This window comes from Hetaerina americana, unplaced genomic scaffold (genome assembly GCF_022747635.1).
Source record: "Hetaerina americana unplaced genomic scaffold, ioHetAmer1.1.p SCAF_20, whole genome shotgun sequence".
NCBI lineage: Eukaryota > Metazoa > Arthropoda > Insecta > Odonata > Calopterygidae > Hetaerina > Hetaerina americana.
Window position 1 is genome coordinate 5,809,889 of NW_027286764.1, and position 20,838 is coordinate 5,830,726.

Here is a 20,838-nt window from a genome sequence, read left to right on the forward strand (position 1 = left end):
ATAGTGGAAAACTACATCGTTTTCTTCAATTAATGATCCCAAAATTAATCCATTTTTTGGTTCAAAAATGGCTAGCAGAATTTCGACAAAGAAGCACTAAAAGTCCTCAATATTTATTTCAATTCCAGTCCAAATTCATTAAAGGCGCAGGAAATTTCCGGGATTTCATACCTCGTCGGTCGTATATTTATGGATTGAACTGTGTTAGGTTGTATGCCATGGTCATGCATATTTTATTACCATTTTATTAATTAAGTGCATCCTTCAAGCCAATGATTGGCTGGTAATACTTGCTTAAGCAACGATATCAACTTAATATGCAACTTTGAGGGTAGTGAAGTTTATGGTTCAATGAAACTGGAACGATTGCATAAGCGGTCATAAATTTTATGGCGTAGAAGTATTTGAAGTGCCTGTGGAATATTTACCATAACGTTTCGGATTCTCGTAAGACAAAAACAGTGAAATCTCGGTGTTTAGCGATTTATGAAGCAATGGACTCGTGCGCTCATAGGGAGGGTCTAATTTTCCACTTCGAGAGCTGTCTTATTATATTTGATTTTGAAGCACAATGTCAGTAACCATTATGGCAACCATTTAATACCTTCGTTCATAAAAAATGAGCATAGTTTAAAACAATACGGTTGGTGACCTAACACCCCCCGCCACACGCCCTTGCGGCGGCTTGCGGGGTATTATGTAGATGTAGATGAATATTGACCTTTCGGCATCGAAGAACGTGTTCCCTTGATTGGCTAATAAAAAATAGTAAATATACACAGACAAACATGCTTATAAACAAAATTTTCAAGCTTTCAAAATTTATGAAAGCAGGGCCATACAGAAAAGACACTCATTTATATATTTGACGTTAGAGAATAGCGAATGAACATGGAGGTGAGAGGGGGTGGCGGCTATTTAATGGTTTCATTGGGATGAGCTCAGCTCGGGAGGTTTGTATGATTGATATACCCAGATATGCTCCAACTCGCATGTTCTCAATGTTGCTCGCGGATTGAGGGATCATCGAAGCAGTAATCAAAGGATTGGTCGAGGGAAGCAGCGTGCGTAGGAAATGGATTAAGAGGGAATGGAATTAATAAGGTGGGAGATGTAGTGGAGTAGCGGCGGTTATTCATACGGAGGGAAGGTTTGGTGGTACATTCACCCACGGCAGGAGTCTAAATGGTATGGTAAATGATTACTTATGGGGTGATCAGTTTGGGTTTATGAAGGGGAGAGGCGCACGTCAGGCCATTGCATTAATGAAATCACTAATTGAGAGGAATATAGAATACAATCAGGACGTATTTGCCTTTTTCGTAGATTTCTAAAAGGCATTTGATAGAGTGGATTGGGGAAAAGTAATGAGTATATTCAAGAAAATAGGAATATAATGGAGGGACAGGCGGCTAATCCGCAACATGCACACGTCACAGACTGCAGGTGCGAGTGGGGAACGGAGAATCCGGATGGGCAGTGTTCGGAAAAGATGTAAGTCAGGGCTGTCTATTATCACCGGTGCTCTACAACGTATGTGTGGAAGAAATGATTAAAGGGGCATGGGAATAACTGGAGGTAGGAATGAAAGTAGGAGGGCAATTCGTAAAATGAAGTATGTTGGCTGATGACCAAGCTCTAGTTTTTCAGTAATTTATTATCTGATTTCATTATCACTTTCAATGATATGAAAATCCACGTCCAGAACAAGAAATGTAACACTTCAGTCCACATTAAACCGACCAACAACCAGCAATACCTTCATTTTTTATAGCTGCCACCCATCACATACAAAACGCTCCATCCCTTGCTCACTCAGTCAATGGTCTCCGTCTCTGCAACAATACCCCCTTCGAACAGAAAAACATGAACCAGCTACATGGCCCTCTCAGGAAACGCGGGCACCCTGAAAAATTACTGAACAGTAAAATTCTCAAACCGTCAACCTAATACATTCCTTTCCCCAAACCAAACCGCCCAAAATGCACCAACCATACGTTCCACGTTCTTCCCCGAAAAACACAATATTTAACATATAATCCGTGAACTCTTCCCAGGTATAAATAACAGTCAGTCCGCATCACGTTTATTCCCAGATTGTCCCTCTGTTTCGTCTAAACGCTCGTCCAACTTGCGTGACATCTTCAAGTTGACAAGACCACCTGCGAGCATCCCTGTCTCTTCTCCGCCCCTGACCGCACAATGCAACCGCCCACGCTGCAAATGCTGCCGTCTCCTAAAACCCGCCAACTCCCTTGCTACCAATTCCCAACCCAACGCCACCTGCACCCCATAAAACATTATATGTCGCCTCTTCTGTAGCTTCTGGCCATCCTTCTACGTGGGTAAATGCACCACTACCCTTACCCTTCGCATGAACAACCACCGCTATTCCACCAAATCTTCCATCTTCCTTAATTATCCCATCCCTAAACACACTGCTTCCCACAACCAATCTTTCATTGAATGCATCTCTGTTTTGGTGATTGAAACCCTTCCCAAATATTCAAGTGGCATAGAAATGAGAACCCGCGAGATGGCGCATATCTGGGTGCTCCAGCCATTTCAATCTCCCGGCTGAACCAGACCCATTGAAACCATCCAATACCCGCCTACATATCCCCTCCCTCCCCCTCGTTCGTTTCCTTTTCGACCCTTACCCCTCCTCCCCTCTGTCCCCATACCTATCCTCTCCGCTCTTACCCCGAGAACGGCATTCTCATGATGACAGCCGTGCCGTCGAAACGTTAAAACGACCCATGTGAGTATCCTTTCTTTGGGCAGTGTAGCATTTCAATGGGTAGAACATTTCTGACGATCGGACGGCCTGCGTTGGAATTTCACCATAATGCTTCACGCGCGTCTTGTTGGTACTCAAATGGTACTGATGAAATCTTAATTATCGCCCCCATGGAATATTCAACTCGGAATCAAACCCGATAAGGAATGAATCCCTAAATCTGAAAGGATCTTTGTGTGCTCCGACTATGCGAATACGTTTTAGGTTTCTATTCAATCAAAGATGACTTGTATGTTGTCGGTCAAGTGTCCCTGTTGACGTGATTGATATGCAACGTGGAACACACTCGGGATGTCCCTGCATTTGGCGGTGAGCAAATGGAGTCTCGGTCTTTTGGCGATACTAAACGGCTTGAAAGCTACGGTTAAAAGTGGAGTGAGTACGGTCCCTGAATCTAACACGGCTTTAATTACCTGATTGTGCTGAAGAACAAATTCCTGGTGGAATGACGTGCCCTCTGATTTAAGCATAATATGGACTAGTAAAGTTGTTCTTTCTCTTTCAATGGACGAAAATTGGATTTCTCCCGCAAAAACTATTCCTTGACTATTTATTTTAGATTATTTAATGGTCGAAGAATTATAAAGCTAGTTTTCTTTTTAAATATTTTTAATTGCCGAAAAAAGAACATTTTTCAGCGGTTCAGCTTAGTCGGGAAAGCTTTTTCAGATCTAGTCAAGAGTTGGCGATATTAAAAAAAACTAAAGAGCTAATTATACAGTAATTTTTCATCTCTGGAACCTGATATCCGCTGGTAATTTCATTTTGATGGGAAATGTTTGCTTCTTGTTAGACTTACATGCGTAATTATTAACTTCAACAAAAGGATTTTGATGCTCAAATACATTGTAGATTTCTTGAACAATAACTAATGTGTTGTGATTAACATTTTTATGTTGTGATAACATTTTTTGATAAAAATATTGCTCTTAACTAGAGAAAATCTATTGAAAATTATGTTTATTTTATGAATGAAATATTATATCTTTAAAAAGGGATAGTAATATACATAAAAAAAACACGTGTGTTCTCCCTTTTTCTTATAAATATCTCCATGTGAATGAATATCTGTTCGCCATATGGCGAGTTTTCGTGTTTTAATCATAAACACAGTAATCAACCCGAAGGTCGGTTTGATAGGTGATGGTAGAGTTCACCCAGTACTAAGCCCTAGGCGGCGAGTGAAATTCACACTTCAAGGTAGGGGGGCTAGTTCCTTTCCCTGTGCCGGTTATGGTTTCCCAGGAAGATCTGGTGCCCGAAAAATCACATAGCTTGGGTGGAGCTGAGGGTGTCGGGAAGCTTTATCGGTAATTGAACCCGGCCCCCTCGACTAGTATTCCAACGCTCTACCCACTGGACTACTGCGACCCATGTATAAATAAATAAATACGTCAATATGAATCCAATAATGTTCACAGAATGCAAGAAATGCTGTAGTGCAAAAATCAACGATGGAGTTCGCCGATAATTGAAAGCGAAATCCCCTTATTTCGGAGAGGGGGGTGGTTTGTGTGCACTTTTCCAGGTTTAAATAATTTAGAGAAATTCCTCTTGCCCGTTTCGTTCTCTACCTTTGGTACCGTGAGTGTTTAACCTAATTACTCTTTCCTGTCGTGATGGGCATTTCAGAAAATAAATACTTGGTTATTCCACATCTATATTTAATTAAACACGGCCTAGATTTCGACTTACAAAGTCACCACCAGGCCTGATGATGACTTTGTAAGTCGCAACCCGGGTAGTGTTTAATAAAAAATATACGTGGAATAATCAAGTATTTATTTTCTGAAATGAATCGCTTCCACAAAGTAACGCCTGAAACCATTCTATTGAGGACACCCTATTCATGGGCGGAACAGGTTTCTCCTCGTTTCTTTAAGCTCGGCATTTCAAAGGAAGGACATTAACAAAGGTTAAACGAGCCAATGACAATGTATGTAGCTGCTGAGAATGAAAAAGCCAACAAAATGTTGCCCCCTATAGTGCGATCAGGTACAGTCATTCTGATTAGTTATTGTAATTGGAAAAAATGGCATATTAAATCCATCTGTTCTACACTTTATCTCTCTATTTTCAATGATCCGATCTCTCCACCTTTAGTACGATGGAGCTAATAATACATTTTCAACAACATCGCTGACCAGATTCCCTTCCAATTTATGAAAGACTTATGATATTTAATATAACTTTCACTCCGTGTGTGATTCTCGACCTTACTCCTCCAATAATGTCGAAGCGCCACTCAGTTTATCATAAATAAGTTTAAAAATCTAGCTCGTCTACGCTGCACGCGTAGGCAATCAATCCGATTATGCAATCAATCCAACTTCGTAAGGATCCCATATACCTACAGCATATTCTAAATGACGCCTAACTGCAGAAAATATTTTCTTCAAACTTCTCCTCGCGTTTCCCCAATACAGTTATAATAAATCCTAATATTATTTGTTAACTTGTCCACATATTACTTGTAAAAATATTATTCAGAAGAGGTGTGAGCGAGGTTAACTTTTAAGTATTGAATCGAGTCTACACATTCCATTTCGGTATTCTCTGTGGTGCTCTCACGGGAGCGGAGGTAGGGTCGGCAGGTACCACAGGGCTACCTTTTGTACCTATTTTCTGTTGGAGACGGTGATAGGGTTGGCCTTTCACATCCAAGCCCACACCGCGGCTTTAACTTCCCAGTGAAACTGCTTGAGACGGCCTTTCAACCCTCTGATCGACGGGTTGGCGCCCCTCCCTCATTGAAACGCCGAACCTCATTGAAAGCTTGCACCTCGAGAACCCTGCCACGAGCTGAACTAAGTTGAAATGATGTACTACGTATCATTGGCACGGCGGCGAGGGTTCATTCGTAATAATCTGTTTATTATTGAGAATGGCACCGTGCATTATCACGGAAGAAAGCTTGCCGTAGATTCTGGCTTAATATTCATCCTTGAGAAACTCCAGCCGTCAACTTCTTGTTGTCGCATTGTAAAATAGAGTGCTCGCCATTCGTAGGGCCCACTCGGGAATATTAGTTATCCCTTCATACACTGCAAGCATGTCTCTCCAACTTGGAAAATCAAAGAATTCTTAACGTCTAGTGTCGCCAGCAACAACTAACGCCGAAAATGATATATTCCCTCTTCTGCTTCGTCTGCTGCTTGTAACACAACACTAATTGGGAAGAGCCCAATTTGGAGGTCCCATCAACGAATTTGTAGATAGGCCTCCAGCAGCCATTAAGCCTACGAGAAAATACATTTTCAACATGTTACGAGTATCTTATGTTTCACAAGATGTGTCCAGCGCACAAAGTAGCCAAAATAATGGAGAATATTTGTATCCTTTTCCATTTTCTTCAAGTTATGCCAATTCCCAGCGGGAGCCAATATTCTCTGCTTAAAGTTATGTTCCATTTCGCGCAAAAGTTAATCCGGCGTCTTTCATCCTTCCCTAGTTATCATTCGGATCCCAGCACCTTTCGTGGGTCAGAGGGCGTCAAAGCCCTCGTCAGATCCTCATTTGAATTTCTCCTGCTTCGGCCGCGATCTCGTCTTTCCGTACTTAAACCGTGGGGAATGGTTTCTCATAGTCGCAGCGTTCATCCTGATTTTCGTCGGTCGGTCGTTTCCTGTCGTCAAATCTGTAAACTAGTCCTTAGGGGTCCAGATTAACTTTTCACCTGATTGGCTCAAGTGAATTAATTAGATCAGTTGACCGAAACTCGAATCCGGATGCCTCGATTTCAGGCGGATTGCTTTAACCAATTAAGTTGTGAAGGCGTCCTCTCAGGTAGAGGATTCATAGGACAGAGGAAATACAGTGGACAAAAGGAGGAAACCAACGAAGGAGTTTAAGGGCCATGGTAGGAAAAGAGAGTCAGCTATTGGAAGGGATACGAAGGCAGGACAAGTGGATGGTGATTATATTTATTTGATTGAGCGACATTTTTGGGGCGAAATTTTGAGCAAATTAGTCCCTCCTCCCCCTAACGCCGAAACACACACACAGGTGAAAGACAATTTAAATCACCTATGCCCTCAGTGGAGGAAAACCCACGCAGGGGGAAATCGAACCCGCGATCTCTAGGTTGACAGGTGAGTACATTCACCCCACCGCTACTGGAGTTTAAATGCATTTTGTCTCATGTTAGTTAACGTTTATGAGTGAAGAAGTGAGCTATTTGGTCCCCCTCGGAGTGGCTTTGTCTCTGTCTATTTGCCTCTGTGCTTTCGTCGTCTTCCCGCCAAGAAGCATCGCAAGGCTTGCGTGAGAGATGCATGCTGTGTTTAACAACAGCCCGTGAGCCCTCCCTATTTACCTATTGTCGAGGGCCTTCCCTCTTATCCTCCTGGCCTTTGCTTGGGCGTGTGCTGACCAATTAACCCTCTCCTCCGCATTCCACCGGGGAAGATTACTTTTGTTTCCAATTCACATGTGTCCTCCTTCTTAAGAATGTTCTCTCCTCTAATGGCGATGGCCATTCGGATAGTCTTCACCTGCCACCCCTGCACACCAAGTGACTTGCTTCTGAGGCAGAGATGTTTTCGCAAATATACCAATTATCCTGGTTTATAAGCATTTTATTCCAAGTATCGAGCAGTACCAATCTGGTTGAAGTTCCATTTCTTCCCATCGCTTATCTTCCAACCGTATGGTATGCCTAAATCCATGGTCTTATCATTAAAGTTGTCGGCTGCCAACATATTTCCTTCTATATTTTGACTGGCCGTCATTTGTGTTCTTCGTGTGTTATTGATAGTCGTCGATGCTCTTGTTCGGTGCGAAATATATCGCACTTTCCTCTCTTCCCCTTCGAAGCCTCTTGCTGACTCAGAGCTTCATGTATGAGAGTGCGTTTGGGTCCAGCATCCAAGTGGCATAAATTCGATACAATCGTATATTCAAGCATGAGCTTTCTTATCTCGATACAGCGCGCTGATTGTATAATTACTCCGCACCCCTTTTTACTACATCCAACCTGCTTGGCATGCATTTGTAATGATTCCTTTAATTTTAGAATATATGATCTTTTAGTACGCTACTTATGACTGATTTTCAACATCAAATTTTAGTTGAAGCCGGTGGCATATAGTCCCTACCTTATAACACTTGTGGTTTGGGTCGCGGTAGTCCAGGAGTAGAGCGTTGGACTACTGACCGGAGGGCGTGGATTGGATTCCCGGGAAAGCACCCTATCCAGGCACCCTCGGCTCCACCCAAGCCCTGTGCTCTTGCTTGGTACCGAATCCTCCTGGGGAACCGACACAGGGAATTGCACTGCCCCCCCTGATGTGTGAATTTCACACGCCGTATAAGGCTTAGTACTGAATGAACTCCATCATCACCCATACCAAACCGACCTTCGGGTTGATTACTGTGTTGATGGTTTTTTAATAATACCTGGCGATTAAGTGCTTTATATGTTAAGTTCTCGTAAATCATTGCAAAGACGTTTACAGAAATATTCTTTATAAATTACAGATTCAGGCGTGATGTGGTGGAACTGTTCCATAATATCTGAGACAAAGACTACTACAATTTCCCACTCAATAAATTATTTGGTGGAAAATTGTAATATTCTTCATCTCTGTTATTATGAAATGTTTGTTGTTAAATCATATCCACAGGTAACAGAGAAGTCAGTCTTCATGTCGAACAAGAGCGCAAATCCATTTTTCCGCCGAATTGTTCCATTGCTTTTATGTGCGCGAATTCATTTGTTTTTGCGCGAGCAGTCTGCGAGAAATCCATCGTCGCAAGCATTTTCGGCGACCGTCGGTTATAACTAGGAGCAATTACGGGTCCGCGCCCTAATCCCGCGGGCGCTTGAGCTCCCGTCGCCGAAGATACCTGCTAAAGGGGGCAGGGCGATGGGGGGGCGAGGGAAAGGGGTGAGGGGGTCGGTCCGAATGTCGGGAAGGAAGGAAGGAGGGCAGAGGAGAGTTCGATGGCGCGGATTGCGCCTGTTTTAATCCCAGCCATCCCGTCCGTCTTACTTTCCCATCCTTCAACCCCCTCCCTCCCCCGCCCACCAATTCAATTTCCCCCAACCCCCCCTACTTGTACCTCAATATGTTCCAGCTAATCCTGCGCCATCGCTCGCACACAGCTCCTTGGAGCCCCCTATTAAGGGGGGGCTGATCCCCGGGTGATTAATTATGGAAATTAGGCTTCATCTTCCACCCGTCGCCCCCTCGTATTTTTTCTAATGGATGGGGCGGCGGGCCGAGGGGCCGCCGGAGAAAGTAAAGGGCGTATTAATAAAAAAATGGCTTTATTAATTCTATCCATCCCTCCTCCTCCTCCTTCACACGCCCCCACCCCCCTGGCGCCGGCCCTCCCACGGACTCCCTTTTAATTTCTCGTCCAAAATTATGGCGCGCTTAAAAATATTCTGATTTGATTGAAGAAACCCTCGTGCCCGACATCCCCTTCGGCGTGCCCCCGTCCCCTCCATCACCCCCCGCCATCTCACTTTTTCACTCGCCCTCTTATTTTTTGGGCGAATAATAATTCCTCCCTCGCCCCCGTCCTATCATGCCTTCAAACACATCCCTTCCCGGGAAATGCCCACCCTCCTCCGAGAGGTTACATTTTTTAAGGGCGCTGCGGAGGGCTTTCCCGACTCTACGTCCGGGCTTCTTCATTTAATCCACCCTCCAGCGCAACTAGGCCACTCCATAAAAGGAGTCTTCAACCCAGAAGGGAAATTACATGTGTAATTGGTGGCGGAATATGTTCCCTTTCCCGCCCCAACGAATATTCATGGTGGATCAAAGCCGAATAGCTCGCTCTCTATAGAGAAGCGTTCTCTTTCTCACTCTCCTCCACTGAGACGTTTTAGTTTTTTCGCCCCCTGTCGCTTTTTATGTGTGTTTTTTAAATCTTGTTGAACTTCGATCTATTGTGTAAACAGGTGGATTTCCTGACTAGTTATCATTTCAATCCCCGAATCACTCACGCGTACGATTTCAATTTCGCTGGATAGTAGGGCATTTTCTTTGGGATTTTTCGAGATTCCTCCAGCGACAAGCAAGCACCGTTCATTTATTATGTAAACAAAAATTAATGATCGTATTCATATTTTACCCGAAGTCAATATTACGAGTCTACAATTTTCAGTATGAAAAGCAATGGAGTTTTTTTAGCTAAATATGAACAGTTTCCAATCATTTCCGCTTTAAATTATAAATAGTAATCAAGCTCTCCCTCTCCGCTGCCTTGGCTATTAACACCATAAGTTTGTTTTTGAAAAATTGCTCTAAATCTTCAATCATCTAAACGTGAGTTTTAAGACAATCATAAACCCGGAAAAATTGGAAGTGATAGCATTCAGTTTTGAGGAACGTACTTATAATCGGCGGTTAAAATATGCGTATTGCGGATGTTATCTATTAAAAAATAAGCTTGACCTCTCTGACTCATTTTATGCTTAGAATTTGTTTATCAGTGACATTTTTGGAGTTACCAAATTTGTATTGTTGTATTCTGTTATTATTTAGGTAACCATCATTGTCATATGTGTTTATTGTCTTTGCACTCCTGCCTTGAGAGATGTTTGAACCCGACCCGACCATAAACATTTATATGGCGAAGTAGATATAAGAGTACGATTCAAAGGCGAAAAGAATTATTAATGATCTGCATCCATAGGGCATTATACATTTTCTTTTCCAACATTTCATAATGAAGCTATTAAAATAAAATGAAAACATAAGTATGCTAAATTCCAAAGAAACTGCGGGAGATGCCGCAACAGTAACTTTTAACGGAGTCATCCGCTAATGTGCATTTCAATGCAACATTTTCAGAGCGTAAAAATCATTCGCCTTGACTGGGATTCGAACCCAGATCCCTCAATATCCGGTCGAGTGCTTTAGCCACTTAAGCTACCGAGGCGTCCTCTTAAACTCTGAAATTTTGGGGCTTTTAAAGGAACTAGATGTTGTGACGAAATACCGTACATACAATGTCACAGGCATTCGTAGTCGTGCGCGAGGCGCCACAGTCCACGAGGTTAAAGCCAACTTTAAACACTTATGGTGTTTTCCCTTTGACAAATTCCAAAGAAACTGCGGGAGATGCCGCAACAGTAACTTTTAACGGAGTCATCCGCTAATGTGCATTTCAATGCAACTATTTCAGAGTGTAAAAATCATTCACCTTGACTGGGATCCCAGTCAAGGCGAATGATTTTTACGCTCTGAAATTGTTGCATTGATAAGTATGCTAGCCAGGTCAATGAAGACGTAGCACCTCAATGGCATGAATTTATTCTTGATGCACCCTTTTATTGATCAATTGGAAATTATGTATGAAAGAATATCAACACAAGCACAACTCACTTCGATATTTCGATGGTCCCAGCCGCCTTTATTAGGAAACTATAAAGAGCCACCCTGACAAAGATGGGTAGGACCTTCTAAATTACGAAATGAGTTGTGTATGTGTGTTTGTATGTATGTTTATATATATATAAAAGTATGTTTGTATATATATATATATTATATATATATATATATTGTATATATATCAAACACAGTAATCAACCCGAAGGTCGGTTTAGTAGGTGATGGTAGAGATCACCCAGTACTAAGCCCGACGGCGTGTGAAAATTCACACATCAGGGGAGGGGGGCCTGTTCCTTTCCTTGTGCCGGTTATGGTTACCCAGGAAGACCTGGTACCCGAAAAATCACTTTAGATTGGGTGGAGATGCAGGTGCCCAGAGTGCCTTGCCCGGGAATCGAACCCGAGTCCCTCCGGTCAGCAGTCCAACGATCTACCCACTGGACTACCGCGACCTACATATAAATATATATTAAAATTGTATATATTTATGTATATATAAGTATATACATTTGTGTATATATATATATATATATATATATATATATATATATATATATATATATATAATGGGTTGACACAATATAACACAAATAGAAAAGAATAGACACATTTAAAAGAACACTCACACGGTAAATTGTTCGAGCTTTCGGCCCTCTCAGAGGCCTTCTTCAAGAGAGACTGAAAATATGCTATCTATGCTCTACATATATATATATATATATATATATATATATATATATATATATATATATATATATGTATATCTGTACACACACAAATTTTTTCTGTCACCGAAAAATCGATTTACACAACTGGATGAATGAGAGTCAAAATATAGAAGCACTCCGAATTGTCATTGTTATTTTCTCATATCATCACGGCGCGCTAAAATTCTCCCTCCCCCCAGCAGCACGCAGACATAAATTTCAGGTCCTGGCCCAACAAATCAGCCACAACCGTGAGACAGCCACGCTATTTCTCCATGAAAGAGCATCCCACATGGCGGACTCGTCTCCCTCCTACACGCCGATGCATCTTTCACGGAGAGACCCTCTGTATTCCCGCAGAACACAAGAGACCCCTCCCCCCCTTCCCATGCACCATCCAACCCCCCTCCAATCGCCTTCTTCCCCTTTGTTGGCCATCCCCCGAAAAAACCGATCCACCCCTTCCTTCCCTCTTCATTCTAATTCCGCGAATGCAATGGGTTTCTGAATCTGCCGATAAATCGCGCAGGATTACTTTGTAGTCAGGCGGGATCGCTGCCAGATTAACACTGATATTTATCGCGAACGACCTTTGCGTCGTAGATGCCCCGAAACCTATTTCCCCTCGATCAGCCGCAGCAGTGTACACGACCGCCGGCCCCTGGAGAGTCACCCCCCCCCGCCCTCACACCTCCGCCTCCTTAGCTTTTTACCCCTCGTGGCTCGAGAGCGAGGAATCTGCTGTGCGACCCTAATCCCCGACGCGCGTTTGCCGGCCGGCTTCGCAGAGCTGCCCCTCGCAGGTGGCCCTCCCTCCGTCCACTCGAGCCCCGTCTCTCCGTCCTCCTTTTTGCCCTCGAGTCGGAGATTTTTATCGCGGGAGGAGCGGGTGGCCCAAGCTGCAGGTGTCGAGGTAATATGGAGATTATGGTTGATGCGGGGAACGGAGGGGGAAGAAAGTAGGGGGCGGAAGGGCGGGCCGTCGCCGGCGGGCCGCGGGGGCGGTCGGCTTCTCCGAGGAGTTAGAGGGGGAGTGAAGGGGAAGAAATTCATACGCCTCAGTGAGAATACCATGGTTAATTTGACGGGAAGGGCCGACGAGTTTTGCGCTCGTGGTGGAGGAGGGAGGGGGATCAGAGAGGACCCAAAGTTAACCAGTTGCGTAAAAATAATATAAGGTTAATTTCGGGAGCAATTCTCATAAAGTACCAGTTTCCCGGAGATTACTTGGATCAAATTCATTTTGCGTCGGATGAAATTAGCACGAAAAGAAACTAGTCGCTCTTGAATTTTCTAATCGTACCCTTTTGTACGCTCAACATTGATTATTTTTTGTATCATATTTATTAAAGATATGACGACATTTGAGGTATAATTAATCGTTATAATGACATTTACGTCTTGCACATTATCTGACTTTACTACATCAAAATAGCTAAGATATCAAAATGCTACAAGTTTGCTTTGGTACCTTTTCCATAACTTTCGTTTAACTGTTTATGAAAATGTACATTTCTAACCATTTGTTGCCACGGAATGAAATATAAATGACCTGGCTTCTGTATTAAAGATTTTTTCATGAATTTTGGCAGATGAATATTTCTCATTTTGAATACACTAGCAGGAAAGTACGAAAAAATAGTCTCATTAAGAACATGCATGATTTCTCAAATCTAATCCTCTTGATCCGCCGTTACAAAACTGGTGGGTCTGACCAAGTAAGTACATTCACTTTGACCATTTGAATACATGAAGCATGTCTCCGTCGACGCCCCTGGCACTCTTCTCGCGTTATTCGTTTGTTCTTCAAGTATCGTCCTACTTCCTCAACGCTCTAACCTCTTTCAATTTGAGAGAGGAAAACTACGTATCGATAGAAACCAGGATTTTGCAATATTTGAACTTTTAAGCTATTTCCTTGCTATTTAAACTTGGGCTAACCTATTTGTTTTCATGTGGACTATCCGAAAGTTTTACAGCCCCAGGCTAAGTGCTATTTAGTCTATTTCTAATGATGCATGCTTTCGGATCATCATTGCATTTATTAGCGCCAAATATCATCAAAACGGATCATTTGTCCTGGCCCGGTGGCACCGGGGTAGCGTCCTCGACTGCCAACCCAGAGATCGCGAGTTCGAATCCAACCTACGAGGGTAGACAAAAGTAAAGTACACATTCTTGTAGGGCGAAACCGGATGAAATGACCGTCAGAAGGGCACCAGGTGACAAGTGGAAGTAACATTCCCCCAAAATACTCATGCACAGGTTTGAGGTCGCTCCGTTCATCCAGTGTATTTCGAGAAGCCAAAGTGTGGGGTCATCCTCTGGTGCTGTGTCAGAGCGAGTGAAACAGCGTGCTGTTGTCGAATTTTTAACTGCTGGAAAATCGACTCCAAATGAGATTCATCATTGTTTAAAGGCTGTTTATGTTGACGATGAACTTGTTACCCGTTGGGAGACATGTGTTAGCCTAAACCATGACCTACTGACCAGGTGACCATGTTGAAAAATAAATATATGATTTTGACTCTTAAGAATTGTACTTAAATGCACTTTTTGCTTTATCTTGCAATTTGTTTTCGTTCGCGCTCCACAAACATGTGTGCATTACCTTTCAGCCTACCCTCGGAATTGGGTTTTCTTCCGCCTGGAGCGATGGTGTTTTTAATCGTCTTCAATGTAATGTGCAGGGGTTAATGGGAGGAAGGGACCATTAAGTCTCAATCTCGCCATAAAAAACAGTCGAATAAATAAAATGAATTAATGTGAATAAACCGCTCCAAAAGCCGTCATCCAAAAGGCACGTCGGCGTCAAAAACGGTTGGAGCCCAGTCGACGAAGACGGCGTCAAGGCGAGAGGGAAATCCCGGCGAGGGAAGGGTAGCGGGGAAGTGGAGCGGGCGGGGGGGAGGGACGGGAAATTGGGAGGAAGGAGGGAGAGTGGAGCGGGAAGGGGCCCCTTTGCCATTAGGGCCAGTGGAATCCGTCCGAGTGGGAGGGGGTGCGTGGGATGGAATGAAACAGCTCTGGGAGGAGAAGATAAGGGAAACAATATGGAAATTGATGAAACAGAATTGGCGCGACGGCGATAAAGATCTCGATGTAACGGAGAGCTAAAAAGAAAACGGTAGGTGTGCCGGTCGCGATACGGACGGAGAAATCTGAGATCCCAACCGCGTCAAAAGATTAAGATAACATGTCTATTTCATCGCTAGAATGATCATATTTAATATTTAACAAAATCACTAAATTTAAATCATAGAGAAAAAAACTTCCTGCGAATGCGTAGATGCGGTACAAATTACGGGTCTGTGATTAATTATTTCAATGATCATTGCTATTATTTGGAATTTATGTTAATCCATTGCTATGGAATTGAATAAAGCTATAATGCTGCAGGAAAAATCGACGTTCCCATTACACATGGTTATCAAAATTTACCGAGTGGTAACTGTTATTTATTTACCATACCCAGTGTGGATAGCTCGTTTGCCAAAACTCTATAACGGGACGTCGTTACTTTCCGTCATGAAACGGTTACTGAAAAAGTGGTACGACATCAAATTTAGCTCCGGGCAAAACCAGCAAAGAGACTCTTGACATGGTCAAGGCAGTTGGGGTCGACTTATGGTGATAACGCCATGGGTAGATCGGGTGTTTTAGAGTGGCACAAGGTGTTTCGGGAGAGTAGAGAAGATGTTGATGACGCCAAACGTTCAAGACGGCCTTTGACCTCAAAATGTGACGCAAATCTTGCAATAGTCAAGGCTTTGTTGGGCAGGGATCGCATATTAGGTGTTCATGTGATTTCTGATGAACTTAGCATCCAAAAATTGATTTGGGTCGACTTGTGACCAAAGACATGGGCATGAGAAGAAAGGTTTGTGCGAAGTCGGTGCCGCGAATGCTCTCGGACGAAGGAAACTCGCACGCGGATCTCCCGAGAGCTTCAACGAGCATGCCTCAGTCATCCTATAGCCCTGATGTTGCCCCACCAGACTTCTTACTCTTCCCTCGTCTCATCTGTTTTGAAAGGACGTCACCTCTGCTCTGTAAAAGGGTAACAATTGGCCGCGACGAGGGTGCTTAGCGGCATTCCGGTCGCCGCCTCCCAGAAGGCGTACGAGTCGTGGAAAACCCGCCGGCAGCGGTGTGTGGACCCAAAAGGATGCTGATTCAAAGACTCGTCATCAGACTGATCGCAAGATCTATTTCAGTGGTATCTCGCTCCCTGCTTGAGGTGCTTTGTGAAAAGGGCCCTCGACTGAGTACGCCGTCCGTCCACTGGGACATTAACTTGACATTGACTGTTCGATTCTTTGGCGTCTTTCGTTTAGAGCGAGCTAATAGCGACGGCGGGTTTCTCTCCACCCTTCGTCCTTTCCTGTTCAACCCCAATCGTGCAAATGACCTCAACTATCGGTAGCCTCTCCTAAAAACTACAACTAATTTCGCCGTTGAGTTTATTTATTGAAATAAGATTTAAATATATCCAGGTTTATTAAGTAATCCATTTTACGTGTGCTGCAAGTTATTGTTTGAATAGGAGAATGCGTGAGCCATATATTTCATATACGAAGATTTGTAAAAATAAAAATAACTTCTGTTCAATCAATGCATTCATTTAAATTAAAAAATGTGTATTTAATGCAATGAGCTGAAGTTTAGTTCGGTTATAACTACGTCCTGTTACACTTAAATTTTCGTTGTACGTATTATGAAGTTTTCTATTTTAAGCTCGCTCAAAATATGTGCACTCATTGAAATAAGAGAAGGTGGTCATTGTTCTTATTATTTTTTTGCGGTTATGCGTAACTCTCGTGAAGGGAAGACTTGAATGACAGGAAGTGTATGCTATTGCATCTGAATTATGCAGTTATATATTTCGCCCATTCTCTCTCTGTCTTCGACCCTTTCCCTCTCTGATGACGCCGTAGTTTTCTGAAGACGCGATTTTGATGAATCAGCCGGAAGAGTTAAATCGCAATTGAAGCCTTCCGTACAGCCACATTCGAAAAGACGTAACTGCTGACAACAGTTAGTCACGGACTCGCGGAGGTTTCAATAATTCTTCCTCGGTGAGTGGTCATGCGTTCCTCGCGAGCCCCCCCCTTCCCCGCCGTTCCCTAATATTGCCCCCATCGCCCCCGGCCTCCCGCCTCGGCCAGGAGAGAGGAGGCCGCGAGGGCGCTCGGAGGGGCGCCTCGCAATCGATTGGAGGGGGGCGGCGAGCGACGCCGGCACGCCATCGGTACGTTGCCGGGCAACGGGAGGTGGGGGTGGGGGGCTGGGGAGTGGCATGGGCAGAAAAGGGGAAAGTAGCCGAGTGAAGGGGAGGGGATTAAGGGGGTGGGTTAGCGGTCAGGGGGTGAGTCGGGATTACCGCGGCGGGCGGCCAAGGCGCGTTCGGCGGCGTGCACATTGAAGAGCATCACGGGAAGACTGACTGAGACGCTCTCATCTCGCCGAGTACCATTGATAATTACAGACAGTGCAGACGACCGGAGCATCAAGAGCAAACCCCTCTTCACTCTTCCTGCTCGGTTCATTCGGAGAAGACGCTCATTTTATGGGTAGGGCTCTGGTTCACCTGAGTGTGTTCTCAGGCGAGCGCCTTCGTACCCTTGCTAAAAGCTGCTCCCATGAAAAATGAAATAAAATTTGCGGTATATTTCATAATAAAAGGCGGAAACATTTTTCTTAGAATTTAATTATTATTGGCTTTTTAATACGTCATTGTAAACATTGAAAGAGAATTTCACTACCGCCCAGAGCACTGCACATAACACCGGTCTTTGAAATAGTTATCTCTCCCAAAAGAAGATTTAGCTATCTAGTTTAATTAGCCACCTAATTACCGAATTTATTGCTCCTGGTGAAATTATTTATTTTTAAAGCAGAAAAAGTTCGATAACTATACAATTATATGTTTATATATATATATATATATATATATATATATATATGTGGGTCGCGGTAGTCCAGGGGGTAGAGCGTTGGACTACTGACCTGAGTGAGTGTCCCGGGTTCGATTCCCGGGCAAGGCTCTCTGGGCACCTGCAGCTCCACCCAGGCTATGTGATTTTTCGGGTACCAGGTCTTCCTGGGAAACCATAACCGGCACAGGGAAAGGAACTGGCCCCCCTACCCTGATGTGTGAATTTCACACGCCGTCGGGCTTAGTACAGGGTGATCTCTACCGTCACCAACCAAACCGACCTTCGGGTTGATTACTGTGTTTATTTATATATATATATATATATATATATATATATATATATATATATATATATATATATATATATATATACAATACACAGTAACACATAATATAGAAACACAAAAAAAGCATATATATATATATATATATGGGTCGCGGTAGTCCAGGGAGCAGAGTGTTGCCGACTGTCGACCAGAGGGGCCCGGGTTCCCAAAAAATTGAAATAAACGAATAATGAATTCCTTTTGTAGTGTATGCAAAATGTAATGTAAAGGTTCCATTACTCTGCGTAGGAAAATTCACGCGTTTCTGTTGGGTCTCCTTCCTTCCCTCAACTCTTAAGGCCGAAGTTTTGAAATGTTAACGTGCTCTAGTCTACGTAGTTAGGATTTTGGCACCTGATTTTGGAAGGGTCACGAATGCCCTGAGGGAGGGAAGGAGAAGTGGGAAGGGAGAGGGAGGGGTTTGGTGGTGATTAGAAGAGAAAGGGGTCGATGGGAAGGTGAAAGATGAGATGTATCCCCTGGTGGACAAGGTTGAGGATTAGATTCGAGGCGGCGCAAGATGCATGTCGAATCGAGGGTATTTGAGTTTTAGTGGTGTGTCCGAGGGGAGGCAACAAAGACGCGTTGAAACAATCGTCAAATGGAACAATTGTTGGAGGGAGGTGTGTTTGGGCACTGTTGGAGAGAGGCTTGGAAGAAGGCTTGCATGAGGCAAGGTCATTGTTGGTGCGGATGTTGCCTTAGGGTCATGGTGCACTGCCCAACGTTGAGAAAGGGACGGAGTTTGCAGCTAAGTTGGTGGGTTATATTGCGCGTGGGAAGTGAACGTATGAGGGAGAGTGGGGTGGGATAGAGGGGCGATTGGCATGTTGAGAAGGGAGGCAGTAGCGGTTAAGATGGGACATGTTTCATATTTTGGGCCATGGCAAGGCACTGTTGCGGATGGCAGAGCATTTGGATAAAGGCTGTGCGGATTATAATATGCCTCGACAAATTATCGGGTCGTTTATAAGTAACCAAGGGACATTATGCAATAAGCTTGCCGCTGTTTTTTTATTGGTCAGAATGGCGAAGAAGTCTTTATGAATCTGATTGTGTGGCTGTATTCCTGGGAAATAAGTTGCGCAAATGGAAGGGGTGTGCGAAGGGTTGTGTCTTGGAAAGGTTTGCGTGGATGAAATTGCCGAAAGAATTTGTTACTGAGAAGCGACTTAGGGGTGGAGGGGAGAGACTAGTGACGTAAATTGTGGAGGAATGTGTCGAGGCAGTTTGGATTGTTACAAATAGAGTGACCACGAGTGGAGGGTGATTGCGGAAGGGAGCGTTCTGTATGAAATGGGTGACAGCGGGTATTGTTGGAGGCATTGTTTTTTGTTAGTGGCTTGATGTGGTTGGAGTTGTGGAATGTTCGGTTGGGAAGAGAAATGTTGGCATCAAGGAAAGCGATTTCTTCGGTGGAGTGGATGGATGTGAAGAAGAGAGACATGAGAGATCATTGAGGGAGAGTGTGAATATTTCAAGGGAATCCATTATATGTATGAGTGCAGAGGAGGAATGTATCGTCTATATGTCCAGTCGGTATAAGGGAGGTTGCAGCAGGTAACGCCAAGGTGGAGGCGTGCGTATGGGGGGCTGAATCTACTGCTCAGCGTCGTGGGTTAAGATGAGGTGGGAGAAATTAAGAAGGAACTCAGTTTCGGAATAAACTGAGTTTAATCGTGCAAATGGCAATGCGTCCAAAAAGAGGAAATTGATCAACCAAAGCAGTAAACTATTATAAACCGGCGACTATTTCGCAGGTTTTGGTCCATTTCTTGAAGGATTCCATGCGGCCACTTTTGAAGTCTCGACACCATTGCAGTCTAAACTCTCCGTCACTCATTCCTGAAGGCCCATTAACTAGGTTGCACCACTAGCGATGAATTTGGGCAGCCAGTGATCATCCTTTTGCCCACAAATGTCGAATCACTCCACAAGCACTTCGCAACTGGCGGGAATGACGACTCTCGAGGACATAGCTATCTGCATTCACCAACTGGCAAACTAATACTGAATCAAATCCATAAATTCAATGAATTTGGAAATAATCATTAAATGGCGCCGAATGCGTGCAACGTTGTTCTTACTCGTCATTATTTAAATATAAGAAAACTACCGTTCCTTTTTGAAATAACCCCGTGTGAGTGTTTGTATGAGTGTATATATATATGTGCATGAGTAACATTTTGAAGCCTCCCGTTGCGACAACAAGGATTGGAGCGTTTTGACAAATCGTGCATCCCTGTGTACCTCAATTCTCGTAAATAGCCGTCGAAGGGATAGCAATGAGAATAGTCGTCCCTGGCCGGGATAAAAGTACGACAGCGCCTAGCGTGACCCTCCGCCAGAAGTGTGAGAATCCGCCCTAGAAAGGGCGTCTGCCTCGTTTCCTGGCGCCACCCGTCCCTTCCACTTCCCATCCGCCCCTACCCTCCGACACCCCCCCTGCCGCGGTGCTGACTGAGAGCTGCCACTCCCACACCAGGAAGCACCACACCCTCCTCCTCCGTCCCTCTCCTCCGCGCACCACTCCCATCGACAAATCCTCCTTCCGCCGAGATCCCCGCACCGCATCTCTCGCACTCGAACCCACCCCGACTTCCGTCTGTGAATGGGGGCCGCATGAATCAAGAGGCCCCCTTCGCGAAGACATGTCCCCCCCCTCGCCCCTTTAACGGCGGCACCGCCATCACCCCGTCCGACCCCCTGCGAGGAGCCG

At 44.2% G+C, this 20,838-nt stretch overlaps 1 protein-coding gene across 1 annotated transcript in view; it reads left to right on the top strand.

Moving 5' to 3' along the window:
• The window catches only part of LOC139688552 (protein O-mannosyl-transferase TMTC1-like), a 1,154,623-nt gene that overhangs the window by 1,028,135 nt on the left and 105,650 nt on the right, over positions 1–20,838 (top strand). The window contains 1 exon segment of the mRNA XM_071586100.1: positions 4,103–4,110. Within this exon segment, the coding sequence (XP_071442201.1) occupies positions 4,103–4,110 (8 nt within the window).